General features: G+C 39.4%; 1 protein-coding gene across 6 annotated transcripts in view; it reads right to left on the reverse strand.

Moving 5' to 3' along the window:
• Positions 1–12914, reverse strand: part of SIPA1L2 (signal induced proliferation associated 1 like 2) — a 131629-nt gene that overhangs the window by 42348 nt on the left and 76367 nt on the right. For all 6 annotated transcript variants that reach the window (XM_068154314.1, XM_068154304.1, XM_068154332.1 and 3 more), the window contains 2 exons: positions 12212–12788; positions 5706–5980 (listed from right to left, as the gene is read on the reverse strand). In XM_068154314.1, the coding sequence (XP_068010415.1) occupies positions 5706–5980; positions 12212–12788 (852 nt within the window). The remainder of the gene's footprint in view (positions 1–5705; positions 5981–12211; positions 12789–12914) is intronic.

A 12914-nucleotide genomic window follows, 5' to 3' on the forward strand; every position in this document is an offset into this window, starting at 1 on the left:
CAAGAGGAGAGCAGAGAGTCGCTTGTTAGTACTTAACCACAACAAAGAAATGCTGCCATAGTCAGCAAGCCAGCAGAAGTAGTTGTTTGTATCTGCCAGAGCACAAGAAGCTGAAAAGAGAGATGGTTAGTTTACCAAAATAACTTTATGTTGGTTTTCAGACCAGTGGGACTGCTTAGGCCTTATCATTATTTTCCTTTTGGATCCAATGGTGATCTATTTACATTCTACTACTTTCTGTTCAAGATCTGTGGACAATTTCCCAGGCACAGCCTAAAACTGCCACACTGACCCAGACTTAAGCAGGCAATATACTAAGTTTCAAAATGGCAAAACCATCTGGTTCTCTTGATTTTTTCAATCGTGTTAAATAATAGAGAGAAGAGAGGGGAAAAAGTCTGTAATTCATATAATCAGAGTTTTGCCTGGCTTTTTTTTCCCCCTGCTTAACAGCTGTTAGAAGTACAGTAATTCTGACTAAAGAAAGCTAAGCATTTACTACCATTGTCTTGTATGTTGGGTACAAGGGATCAACAAGCAATATGACTTCCAGTTAATTTCATTGCATTTTCTTAGTGCTAGCTCTTTTAGTTACCTCTTTGAAAACATCATGATCTAGTTTTCAGCCTTCTTAAGTTAGTAACAGGGCTGGTAATTAAAAGCTTTGGTATATCCAAATTCTACTTTTACAAACAAAAGTTCAGTTTCAGGTTTTTCTGATTTAACTTGCCTCAAGTGTTGTTAGTGTGGCAGACAGCAATTCTAGATCTGACTTCTTTCACCCTCGGAAGAAGATTTTAACTCCTCCACACAGTAAACCCTTTAACTTTATAGAAACATTTTTCCAAATGAACTGGGATTATTTAGTCTTGAGAAGAGGATGAGGGGAGACATCATTGCTCTATACAGCTACCTGAAAGGAAGTTGTACTGAAGTGGGGGTCAGTCTCTTCTCCCTAGTATCAAGTGACAGAACAATAAGAAACAGCCTGAAATTGTGCCATGGAGGCTTAGATTGGATATTAGGAAAAATTTCTTTACTAAAAGAGTGGTCAGGCATTGGAATAGGCTGCCCAGGGAGGTGGAGTTACCACTCTTGAAGGTGTTCAAGAAACATGTGGACATAGCACTTCAGGACACGGTTTAATGGCCATGGTGGTGACAGACTGACAGCTGGACTCAGTGACCTTTGAGGTTGTGACAGTTTTAGGCTGTGCCTTTAAGGAAAGGACAGCTACTGAATACTCTAGCTGAATGTTTTGGTGTAAAAAGGAAAAGACAATTCTAAATGAATTTCATTGGTAGATTAGTAGGAATTTAACTTTAAGGATTTTAGTTTCAGTTCAGTCTGTTCAGCTTTTCCTGTGCTGTGCATTTGCCTTCTTTCTTCTGTTCTTGGTGGTGCTGACCTTGGACTAATGAGATAAGAAACTAACTCTTTTTTTCCCCTTAACATCTGCTTTGAACTAACATAATTTCCCTTAATATCCATTTTCTCTCTTTAATCCTTTTTGGAAAAAGGAAGGAAGTGGGAAAAGGGGTTTTGGGGGGAACCCTCCTCTTCTGTGTTACGTTCTTTCCTGTATATTTTTGTATATACTGTAAATACTGTCTGTTTTGTATATATTCATTGCATTTCATTCTGCTTGCAAAAATACAGCCTTTTCCATTTGCTTCTCTGACTGAGTTAGCTGTGGTTTGTGTGTGTGGGGAGAATTGAACTTTCTCACTACCACAGAGGTCTTTTCCAACAAATCACCATTCCATGATTGTATACTCTGCTGATTATGTCTGTCTTAAAAAAAAGCTCTACAAACACAATCGTCTAATGATTGTGATTGCTTAAGAACAAGCATCAGGACTGGAAAATACAGAAAGTAATGACACTGATTTAATTTGTATCAAAGTTTGAAAATTTCAAGAGAATAAAACAACGTCAAATGAAATGTAGCAGTACTCACAAATGGCTCACAGCCAGTTTCAGCCATGAGAACTCACTGTGAGAACTCACTTCAAACTTTGATCCCAGTGAGTAGCCAGTGCTAATAAGCAACCTAAAGAGAAAGTCCTCATTTCTCCATATTCTTAAAACCCAGCAGAAAAAGCTAAGTAGAAACTACTCTTTGAAGGAGTGGAAATCAGCTGATTATCTCAGTAAATGAAATACAGGCATTAATAAAATGATACATGGGGATTTTTCATGAAATTATGAAAATTTTTGTTGCTGTTAAATTTATCTTTATGCTCTTGTAAATGTCAGCATTTAATGCAACTGATTCCTGTAGAAATAAAGATTAATCTATTTTAGTATCTATGCACTGTGGACAAAAATTTTGCAGCTAAACTTAAAACCCTAGAGTATATAGTATTTAAAGTAAACATGGTTTAGAATTTAAATCACAATTAGTTCTGTTCAACGATCTTACATTTCATTTCAGCAAGGTCCAAGTCCCTTTTCTGCTGTCTCTATGAGTGAGAAGGGTTAACAGACAGCATCTGTCACTCATTTATTAGCCATCCCAGCCCTAACCCTTGCCAACTACCAATATCTACCTTGAGAAAAAAGGCTGAAATACGCTGGGGGGGAAACCCACAAAAAAACCCCAAACCTCCACTCAACTGCCAAAAGATCACACGTTCTGTATGATGAGTCACATTTTTAAGGTTCAACCTCCAAATTTACTGCTCAATATACATTGGAGACTGAAGTACAATTTCTTGGAAGAAAATGTCTACAACCAGCTGTTAAACAGGACCAGCAATAATTGGAGCATTCTGCTTCTGAACCAACATTCAAGACACATGCAATGTGTTGATCAAGGATTGATAGACCCTGTATGTCTGTTTTGAGAGTTGATAATTATTAGAGCTACTGTCAGTACAGAAGCTCTCTCCTGATACGTTAGCACAATTTCCTTAAGTGCTGCTCACAGATATAGTTGGAAATCACTCAGAGATTTGATTCTACCCTATATAGCCACACATGGATCCTCCTATGACAGTGACATTTCTTGTTAAATGACAGTGAAGTATGTTCCAGGTCTCCAGATACTCCTGTTTTACTTCCGAAATTACTGCCTGTATATTTCTGGGTAAGGCTGATACCATAGTACAAGAAAGACGTGTACATACATTGGTGCAAGCCTGGCAAAGGACCACAAAAATGATTAATGGATCTGCAAATCTGAAACACAAAAAGAGGTTGAGTTTGCTGGGACTGTTCAGCCTGGGAGAAAGAAGGCTTCAGAGGGATCTTACTGATGTGTATAAATGCCTGTTGATGATGGGGAATAAAGATGACAGATCAAGGCTATTTAGAGTTGTATCCAATAAAAGTGGAGACAAGATGAACAAACTGAAATACAGGAAATTCCATTTAAGCATAAAACATTTGTTGCAGTAAGTGCAATTGAACACTAGAACTCAAGCTGGGGAGTCTCCATCACAGAATAGACTAGACTAGAGTAGGAATAGACTAGACTAGAATAGGAATGGACTAGACTAGGCTGGAATACATTGGAGACATTCAAAACCCAAGGAACATGTCCCTGATCAATCTGCTCTAGCTGACCTTGCTTTGAGCAATGGAATTGGACTCAACAATCTTGAGAGGCCCCTTTCAACCTCTACTATTCTCTATTTCTATGATTCTGCAAGAAAAGACATTGCAGATGGCTAAAACAAGCAACTGAGGAGACAAGGAGCCATACTTGCTCAAGTTGTAACTATTAAGTAGCTGTCATAGACCATCATCTTTCTCCAAACCTCTGGCGATTTAAGCCTTACTGCTGCCTTCTCATTCCCTTACCCATTCATGTATTTTACAAACAATGTCAGAGGTCATGCTTGTCACCTGAAACGCTCAGTCTTGTCACCTGATATCTATACTGCTCTGTCTGCTCTGTTTAGATTATAAATACCAATAAAGGCACGCTCAAAACTCTCTGGATATCAGATCCCTTTCAAGTTGGGTAATCAAAATCATTAATCGTATTTTGTGAATATGAAAGGGAAAATGAGGAGCTTTCTATTTCAATGACAAATTGATATTTGAAAGAGAGGGGATTTCTTTTCAGATTAGAGAAATGAAACTGAAAAGAACCTAAACACAAATGCTTTGGTGGGGTTGTATTTTAGAACAGAAACATCATTTTCCTAGTAATTACTCATGCAGTATTAAAAACACAAAAAAATTATAAACAAGAACAGCTTTTGCAGGTTTTTCCCAGTTTGGTGGCACTCACTTAAAACAACTCATACACTGAGTGCCATATTTCACATTGATTTGGGGATTTAACATTTTACTTCTAAAAATATATCAAAGAATATATAAACAGTTCATGTAGTATGTATGTTTCCACCAGGGCCCATAAAACACATAATTTTACCTTCCCTATAATAGGATCAGCTCATTAGGCTACTATTCTGTAAACAGCTTGGAAATGTATACCAAACAAATCAGTGAAAATTCATATCCAGAAGCAGATGGTGAGAATAGCAAAGCTAAGCAAAGAGAGGCTTAATTGCAAATTCTATCCATCTAAGCAAAACAGTGGTATTCACAGTCATTTTCTTCAGAAAGGAATGCACTGTATCAACATTCAGGTTGAGGCAGGGGAGGGCACTTCTGTGTCATTCATCAGGCCAATGAGTACTTGGAGAATTTCCACCAATTAAACAGTATTCGTGTACAGTTGGCACCAACTTCATAGTGCTGCACGCTACATAAAATTTTATGGCTTGTTGTCTTGCCAAAAGCAACACATCTAATGTTTTTTCTGTTAAATTAAAAATCAATATGAGATTTAAAGTTGGCCTTCTACAAGAAGACAAGTAATTCAATTTACTATGGTACAGTCCTCATTCAGAATGAGCCAAATTAACAGTGCATAGACACGGTATGTGAGAAACAACACCGTATTATTCTAAAGTTTTGATTTGTTTCCTCCTACTTCTCTATCAGATTTGAAAATTAAGAGAAAAATATTTTTGTCACCAAAAAGAACACTGAGAAAAGAAAACTGCCTTTAATCCCAGAAAACAATGGTACAGTACTTGTATTAATATTTAATAGTTTTTCCCAAGTGTGTGAGCGTTCATTTCATACTTCTTATCATTATTTAACATGACTAAATTAGGTATCTGTAGAAAGTGAGGACGACTCCATGTGAGGAGGACTTGATACCATGTGGCTACAACCTAGCATTTCACTATTTTTTGCTAAAATTTCCATGAAAGACCAAAAAAAAAAAAAGTTATCTTTTTTCAATACACAGGAGTCAGAGAAACATCACAAACAGAGAAGGTGCAGTTTCACAGAAGGATTAACAATTTTCAAGTTTAGTATTAAAATATAAAACTCTCCTCTGGAAGAAAGTAAGTCACATCATCTTTTGTAACAGCTCAGTTATAAAGCCACAGTAAAGTTTACTTCTTACTCAAAGCCATATAAAAGTACATTTCCCATTAAAATTCTTAAAGGATCCTATTTAGTCTTCTATTACAAGCCAACAGGGGTTTGGGGGAAAAGATTGCTTTAAGCATCTCAATAACATTACCACCAAGCATTAGAGAAAGCATCCATTTCCTGAGAGCCTCCAAGAAAAGAGCTATTGTTTATGCAGTAGCAAGAAAAAAAACCAACCAAACAACAACAAAAAAAAATCCCCACTCAACATTATCACATTGAGAACTGTTGGTCATTACCTTCTAGGTGCTCCATCCTCATGTGGTTGAATAATCACCACTTTTACTGTCACTGATGTACGTAAAAGGTCAATCATTTGTTCATGAGTCAAAGTTGCCACAGCCACTTTACAGATCTCAACCAGGCGGCTCCCTTGCCGTAGGCCTGCCTTCCAGGCAAAACCAAAGGGCTCCACATCTGCCACTATTCCTTCAAAGTTCACATGGAATCCAAGTTGGCCCAAACCGTTCCTCCGAAGGGTCATTTCTGTGGTTTCACATCCTCTTGTCACTATCTGAAGAAGTACCAGATTGTTACACTATTATCAGGACACTCTCTTCTTTGGACACTTAAATAGATGTCTTGTCAAACACTATAAAGCCATGTATGGCTTGACATTAAATACATTTAACGTACATTTGTGGTTGAATGAAGGTTCCTTCATAAATGAACAAAACATTTTACAATGCTAAAAATTCTTACATCCCCAGAGCACCCAGCTGCCCTGTGTCGAGTTCCTTCCTTCTTGCTCAAAATTAGTAAAATATCATACATATCTTATTGGAAACTTCCAGCTACTTATTCTTGTCAGGTGACTTGACTGCAGGTGTGCAGGATTTTTTTCCTTCAGATAACAACAGTTTAATATTAATCTTCAGATATAATATAGAATCATAGAATGGTTTTGGTTGTAAGAGACCTTTAAGATCATCAAGGTCAAACATTAATATCTAATCTACACTTCCTCTGTTGCAACCTGAGGTCATTTCCTCTTGTATTGCAAGTTACTTGGGAGATCAGACTGATCTTCCCATCACTACAAACCTCTTTTCAGGGAGTTGTAAAGATGATAAGGTCTCCCCTCAGCCTCCTTTTCTCCAGACGAATCAACCACAGTTTCATAAGACTTGTGTTCTAGATCTTTCACTAATTTCATTGCCTTTCTTCAGACATGCTCCAGCATGTCAACATCCTTCTTGGAGTGAGGGCCCAGAACTGAACACAGTATTCAAAGAACAGCCTCACTAGTAACAAGTACAGGGAGACAATCACTTCACTTGCCCTGCTGGCCATGCTGTTTCTGATAGAGGCCAGCATACTGTTGGCCTTCTTGGCCACACAGTCACACTGCTAGCTCAAATTTAGCTGGCTGTCAACCAGTATCCCCGGGTCCTTTGCCACAGCACAGCTTACCAGCCACCTTTCCTCAAGCCTGTAGCATTGTATAGGATTGTTGTTACCCAAGTGCAGGACCCAATACTTGGCCGTGTTGAACTTAAATGCATATCACTGGCATTGACCCATTGAACTAGCCTGTCCAAATTCTTCCAACCTTTCAGTTGATCGAGATACCCACTTCAACTTGGTGCCATCTGCAAACTTACTGGAAGCTGCCCTTGGTCTCCTGTCGTACAGATCACTGACAACAATAAAGACAATAGGCCCCAATAGCGAGTCCTGTGGAACACCCCTTGTGACTGGCCATCAACTAAATTTAACTCCATTCACCACCATGCTTTTGGCCCAGCCATTCAGCCACTTTTTTTACCCAGCAAAGCATACACCCATCCAAGCCATTAGCAGCCAGTTTCTCCAGAACACTGTGGGAAACAGTGTCAAAAACTTTATTAAAATCAAGGTAGATAGCAGCCACAGCCTTTCCTTCATCCACTAAACAGGTCACCTTTTCACAGAAGGACATCAGGTTAGTCAAGCACAACCTGCCTTTCATAAACTCATGTTGACTGGACCTGATTGCCTGGTTATCCTGTATGTGCTGCATGATGGCACACAAGATGATCTGCTACCTAACCTTCCCTGGCACTGAGGTCAAGTTGACAGATCAGTAATTCCCTGGATCCTTCTCCTCATCCTTCTTGTAGATGGACATCACATTTGCTAAACTCCAGTACACTGGGACCTCCCTTCAGCACTGCCTCCCAAGGGACTCTACCAAACAGGCTCCCAAATGGATCAATCTGCCCTCTTAAAGTCCAAAGTGGCAGGTCTACTGACCTCCTTTCCTTGCTTCCCAAGAATTGAAATCTACCATTTCATGATCACTAAGTCCGAAACAGCCTTCATCATTCTTATCACTCACACATCCTCTGTTTGCAAATAAAAGGTTTAGCCAACTTTCCCTACCTGGATCACTCAGGAAGTTATCATACACACACTCCAGGAACCACCTAGACAAATTCCTCTCTCCTGTACAGTACTTCCAGAAGACATCTGGTAAACTGGTTTCTCACAAGAGTAAGTGGTAATGATTGTGAGACTCCTCCCAGCTGCTTATAGAATATTTTGCCTGTCCCTTGATCCTGTAACAGACTCCCACTGTAATGCCTGCCTCGTTGGCCTTCCCCCTGATGTTATCACCATCATTATGCTCAAGACCATTAAAACTCTCCCTAACATATGGGGTTACTCCACCACCTCTCCTCCCTCACCTTGCACTTTTCAACAGTTTATAGCAAATCACCGCAGCACTTCAGTTGTGCAAATCATCCCACCACATTTCTATGACAGAAACTGCCTCATAGGATTCCTGCTGTACAATGGCTTCCAGATCCCGTTTGTTGCACATTGGTGAAGAGACTTCAGCTGGGCTATTGATCTTGTCACCTTTTTTGGGGGGAAGGCCTAATTCCTTACATGACTGTTCCCAAGCGCTACCATGATTTGTGGTCCATCAATAACCTTTTGTGTCTTTGCTATCACATGGCAGTACTCATCCCTACTGGGATGGAAGACCAAAAGACACTTGCCAGCATGCCTTCCCACCAACATTTATGTGCCATCCTCAGGTTTATCTCCAGCGAGATATCACTTCCCCCTTCAAATCGGGTTTAAAGCTCTTTCAATGAGCCCTACCAACTCCTGTGCAAAATACCTTTTCCCCTGTGAGATAGGTGGACCCTATATGTTGCCAGCAGGTCTGGTGTCATGTAAACCAACTCATGATCATCAAAAAAACCTAAACTCCTGCTGGCTACACTAGCCTTTGAGCTAGGTATTGACCTGACAGGTCTTCCTGTTTCGTCCTTCATCATTCCCTGAAACTGGAGGGACAGAAAATAATACTATTTGTGCTCCCAATCCATTAACGAGTTGTCCCAAGAACATGAAGCATCTCTTGATTGTCCTTGGATTTCTTGTTGTGACTTCACTGCTGCCTATATGAGCCAAATATAATTAAATGCTTCAGAACTAACAGCTTTTCTTCCTCAATAACAAAGGGTTGAAGACAATTTTGATTTATTTTGCCTTGTAGTCAGATTCCTAACTACCACCATCTCCAGATGTGGACATGACTAAATTGGGTTATGAGGTTTTGTGTCACTGGGAAACTTAGAAAAAATGTAAACTTTTTTTAAAAATTGCTTTCTTCATACTCAAAAGTAGTTCTGTCATTAGTAACCAAAATCCTTCAGACTGGGCTCATTTCTATACATCACATTTCTCAACAGTCTTGCCCAGCAAAGAATAATCACACAACAGTGTGGATGCTGGGATAATGCACCAGACTGAGCAAATCAAATTCTAGTTCACACTGCAAGGTTTGTGACTGAACCTTACCTTCTACTCCCTTTCCCAGTCTAATGGCTGATTGGTAAAACTGTGGAGTATTTGTGTAGCTTAAGCCTGTAACTTGGTCAGTGACAAAGTCATGGTTTTAGTAACTTTTAAAGCACTACTGCCTTTATAGAATATTTTTGTATGGACATCTGTCACTTAGGAAAAAAAAAATAGAACTTGCATATATGAGAACACAGTGACACTAACCCAGGAGTTACTGCAAGTTTGCTGACCTGAGGATGCTGGTTCATACTCATGCTTTTAACCTGCAATAAACTCAGGGTAACAAAACACAGTCAGCCCCCATTCATGGAGAGCAGCCAGGCAGAGAGGGACCTGGGGGTACTGGTCGATGGTAGGCTGAACATGAGCCTGCAGTGTGCCCAGGCAGCCAAGAGGGCCAATGGCATCCTGGCCTGCATCAGGAACAGTGTGGCCAGCAGGAGCAGGGAGGTCATTCTGCCCCTGTACACTGCACTGGTTAGGCCACACCTCGAGTACTGTGTCCAGTTCTGGGCCCCTCAGTTTAGGAAGGATGTTGACTTGCTGGAACGAGTCCAGAGAAGAGCAACAAAGTTGGTGAGGGGCTTGGAACACAAGCCCTATGAGGAAAGACTGAGGGAGCTGGGGTTGCTCAGCCTGGAAAAGAGGAGACTCAGGGGTGACCTTATCACTCTCTACAACTACCTGAAGGGAGGTTGTAGACAGGTGGATGATGGTCTCTTCTCCCAGGCAGCCAGTACCAGAACAAGAGGACACAGTCTCAGGCTGCGCCAGGGGAGGTTCAGGTTGGATGTTAGGAAGAAGTTCTATACAGAGAGAGTGATTGCCCATTGGAATGGGCTGCCCAGGGAGGTGGTGGAGTCGCCGTCATTGGAGGTGTTCAGGAGGAGACTTGATGGGGTACTTGGTGCCATGGGTTAGCTGTTTGGGTGGGCTGGATTGGTTGATGGGTTGGACACGATGATCTTGAAGGTCTCTTCCAACCTGGTTTGGTTTATTCTAATAAAGGTTTATTCTAATAAAGGTTTATTCTAATAAAGTGCTAATTTTCATGAGCTGTTAAAGACTGGAGAAAGATCTTGCAAGGATCTGCAAGTGTCTACAGACAAGTCTTTATCATTATCACACAGGTAGAGAATATTGCAGAATGAATGCACCAGCATCCAATATATGGATTTCCCCAACACAGATCACTGAAAACATCTTCAAGTCAGTTAACTATTGAGAAGTTAAAAGACAAGGAAGATAAACGTTCCTGACAAAGACTCATCTGTTCTCAGCGGAATGGTTTCCAGCAGACCAAGACCTCCACAAACTATCCCCTAAAAGGTGACACCACATGTTACATAGTAATGTAACACAGAAAAAGAGTGCTGCTCTACGTCAAAATAGGCCATTCTGCTCATTTGATTGCTGCCTCATGTGGCTGTGCATGAATTAAGAGCCAGCTTCTCTGAATGCATTTAATGCAGATTAAATTGAAAGATTAGAGATCATTTCAAAGTCCCATGAATAAAGATTTTTTTTCAGTATACAGATTTCTAAGCAAATTTTCTCTATTCAGACTCTTGTGTAAAGATCCATCCAACGTTTTCATATAATTGTATCACTCTGCCATTCTGTTATCATAAAGTTCAGAACCACTCCATTTTCTGCCTTCAAGCACAGCCTGCCAAGCTCATCTATAGTTTGACAAAGATATCCTCTCAGTCTTCTTTTCTCCAAGATAAACAACCTCAGGTCTCTCAGCCTCTCCTCATAAGATAAATGCTCCAAGCCTCCACTGGTCTCTCTCCAGTAATTTCCTGTCTTTCTCAAACTAGGGAGCCCGTAACTGGACACAATACTCCAGATGTGGCCTTACTAGGGCAGTGTAGATGGAAAGGAAAACCTCCCCTGACCATCTAGTCACACTCTTTTTAATGCATCACAAGATACCATTGGCCTTCTTGGTTGCACTAGTGGCTCATGGTGGCCAGAAGGCAGTTAGAGTTCTTTGGAATAGATACCTGAAGCCAATATTCAGTTTAACTTGGCAGGAACTGATGCTAAATTTTTTAGTTTGTCATTATTTAACCTCAAATCTGACCATTATAAAGATGAAGCATTCAATATATATTGTATATATATTCATATATACAATAATTTCATTTGTGGTTTTTAATTGTTAAATTTGAAAGATCTGTCCTCAGCAGCTGGGATATTTCTGTATCTTGTAGAACTCAGTAAATGAAAACAGCAAAAGAAATTGTTGGCACTGATGACAACAGAAGTTTTCACTAGAACTTTGAATCCTGTTTTTACCTATGTTAGCCAATTTAAATTGTTAGCAACACTTAATTTATATTGTCAGCAACACTTAATAGAAGTGAACTACATGTACACTATTTTTCAGAACCTTTCCTGTCTAAATAAAGAGAAACTGAAGATTATAATGAAATGGATAGTAGAACACTTGCCAGAAGAGTTTAAGGACAGTCCATTGGAAGATTAATAGTACTATGGAAGAAAAAGGTTACCATTTGGAATCAGAATCATTTGCACTATTTTTTTCTACTAACATTCACATGAGTGGTTATAAAAAGTCGAAGTGAGTGTATTTTACCATTTACATTAGAATTTGTATGTTTTTTTAATTAAGGAATACTTCTTCCTAAAAATGTGCAATTTGAGAACAGGCTACAGCATGAGAAGACAAAAAAGCTTAGCTTTTCAATCCTGATTTCAATATTGAAATTATCAATGGCCCCGGGCAAGTCTACCAGATTATTTGTATCAGCTTCTTCATCCCTGAAAATGGGTTGATAATACTTATATGCTGTTGTGACAATTATTGTTTGTAATGCTTCCTGAAGAATGCAAACACTCCCAAAGTATAAACATAGGACATTTTAAATTATATCCTAAAGGAAATGTATGGTATTCAGTTTAGAAGCATACTTACTTCAAGTCTTTGAACAATTTCTCTTATGTCTTCAGTACAATTATCTGCTGCAGACAGAAGAATACATTCTCCTCTTTCATAGAATATTTTTATGCTCATTAGTCCAGATGTCCATCCAATAACATCTCTGCAGGAGCAGTTAAATACAACATTTTTGGATTCCTTTTCAATCAACATGATAAATTCATTGGAAATTCCAAGTAGACATTCAATGTCAGCAGACTGGCCAAAATCTCGTGCAGTAACATTCCACATGATTGCTCCAACACTGAATAGATGTGCATCTTTCCTTGGTTTCACTTTTTCCTTTTTTTTCGCCCCTAAAGTAATAAAGCTAAATTTTGCTGACGTATCCACCGTAGCTGTGGTAACAAAGTTTTCTGCTAGATCTTTCAAGTATTCTTGACGTGTCCTTGTGGCCATGGCTCGAAATTTTTCAGACTTATGTGCAGCATTTTCAGCATTAATAACTTTGGCTAAAAGGAAGTCCCTAAAGACTGCCGATTTGGGGAAAGTGACTCCTTTGGGAATGGGTGGACCAAATGGAGGTACGTCCTTTGACCGTGAAACACCAACACTGGAAATGAAAAGAAAAAAATATAATACTTAATTCCTAAAAAATATTAAAAAAAAAAAAAACAGATCAGTTGATAAGCAGAAATGTGATTTATGCAGTCCTTTTACACAGGTGAGTTTAGCTTTG

This window comes from Melanerpes formicivorus, unplaced genomic scaffold, assembly GCF_026170545.1.
Source record: "Melanerpes formicivorus ecotype bairdi unplaced genomic scaffold, bMelFor1.0.p_v2 SCAF_2, whole genome shotgun sequence".
NCBI classification, from domain to species: domain Eukaryota; kingdom Metazoa; phylum Chordata; class Aves; order Piciformes; family Picidae; genus Melanerpes; species Melanerpes formicivorus.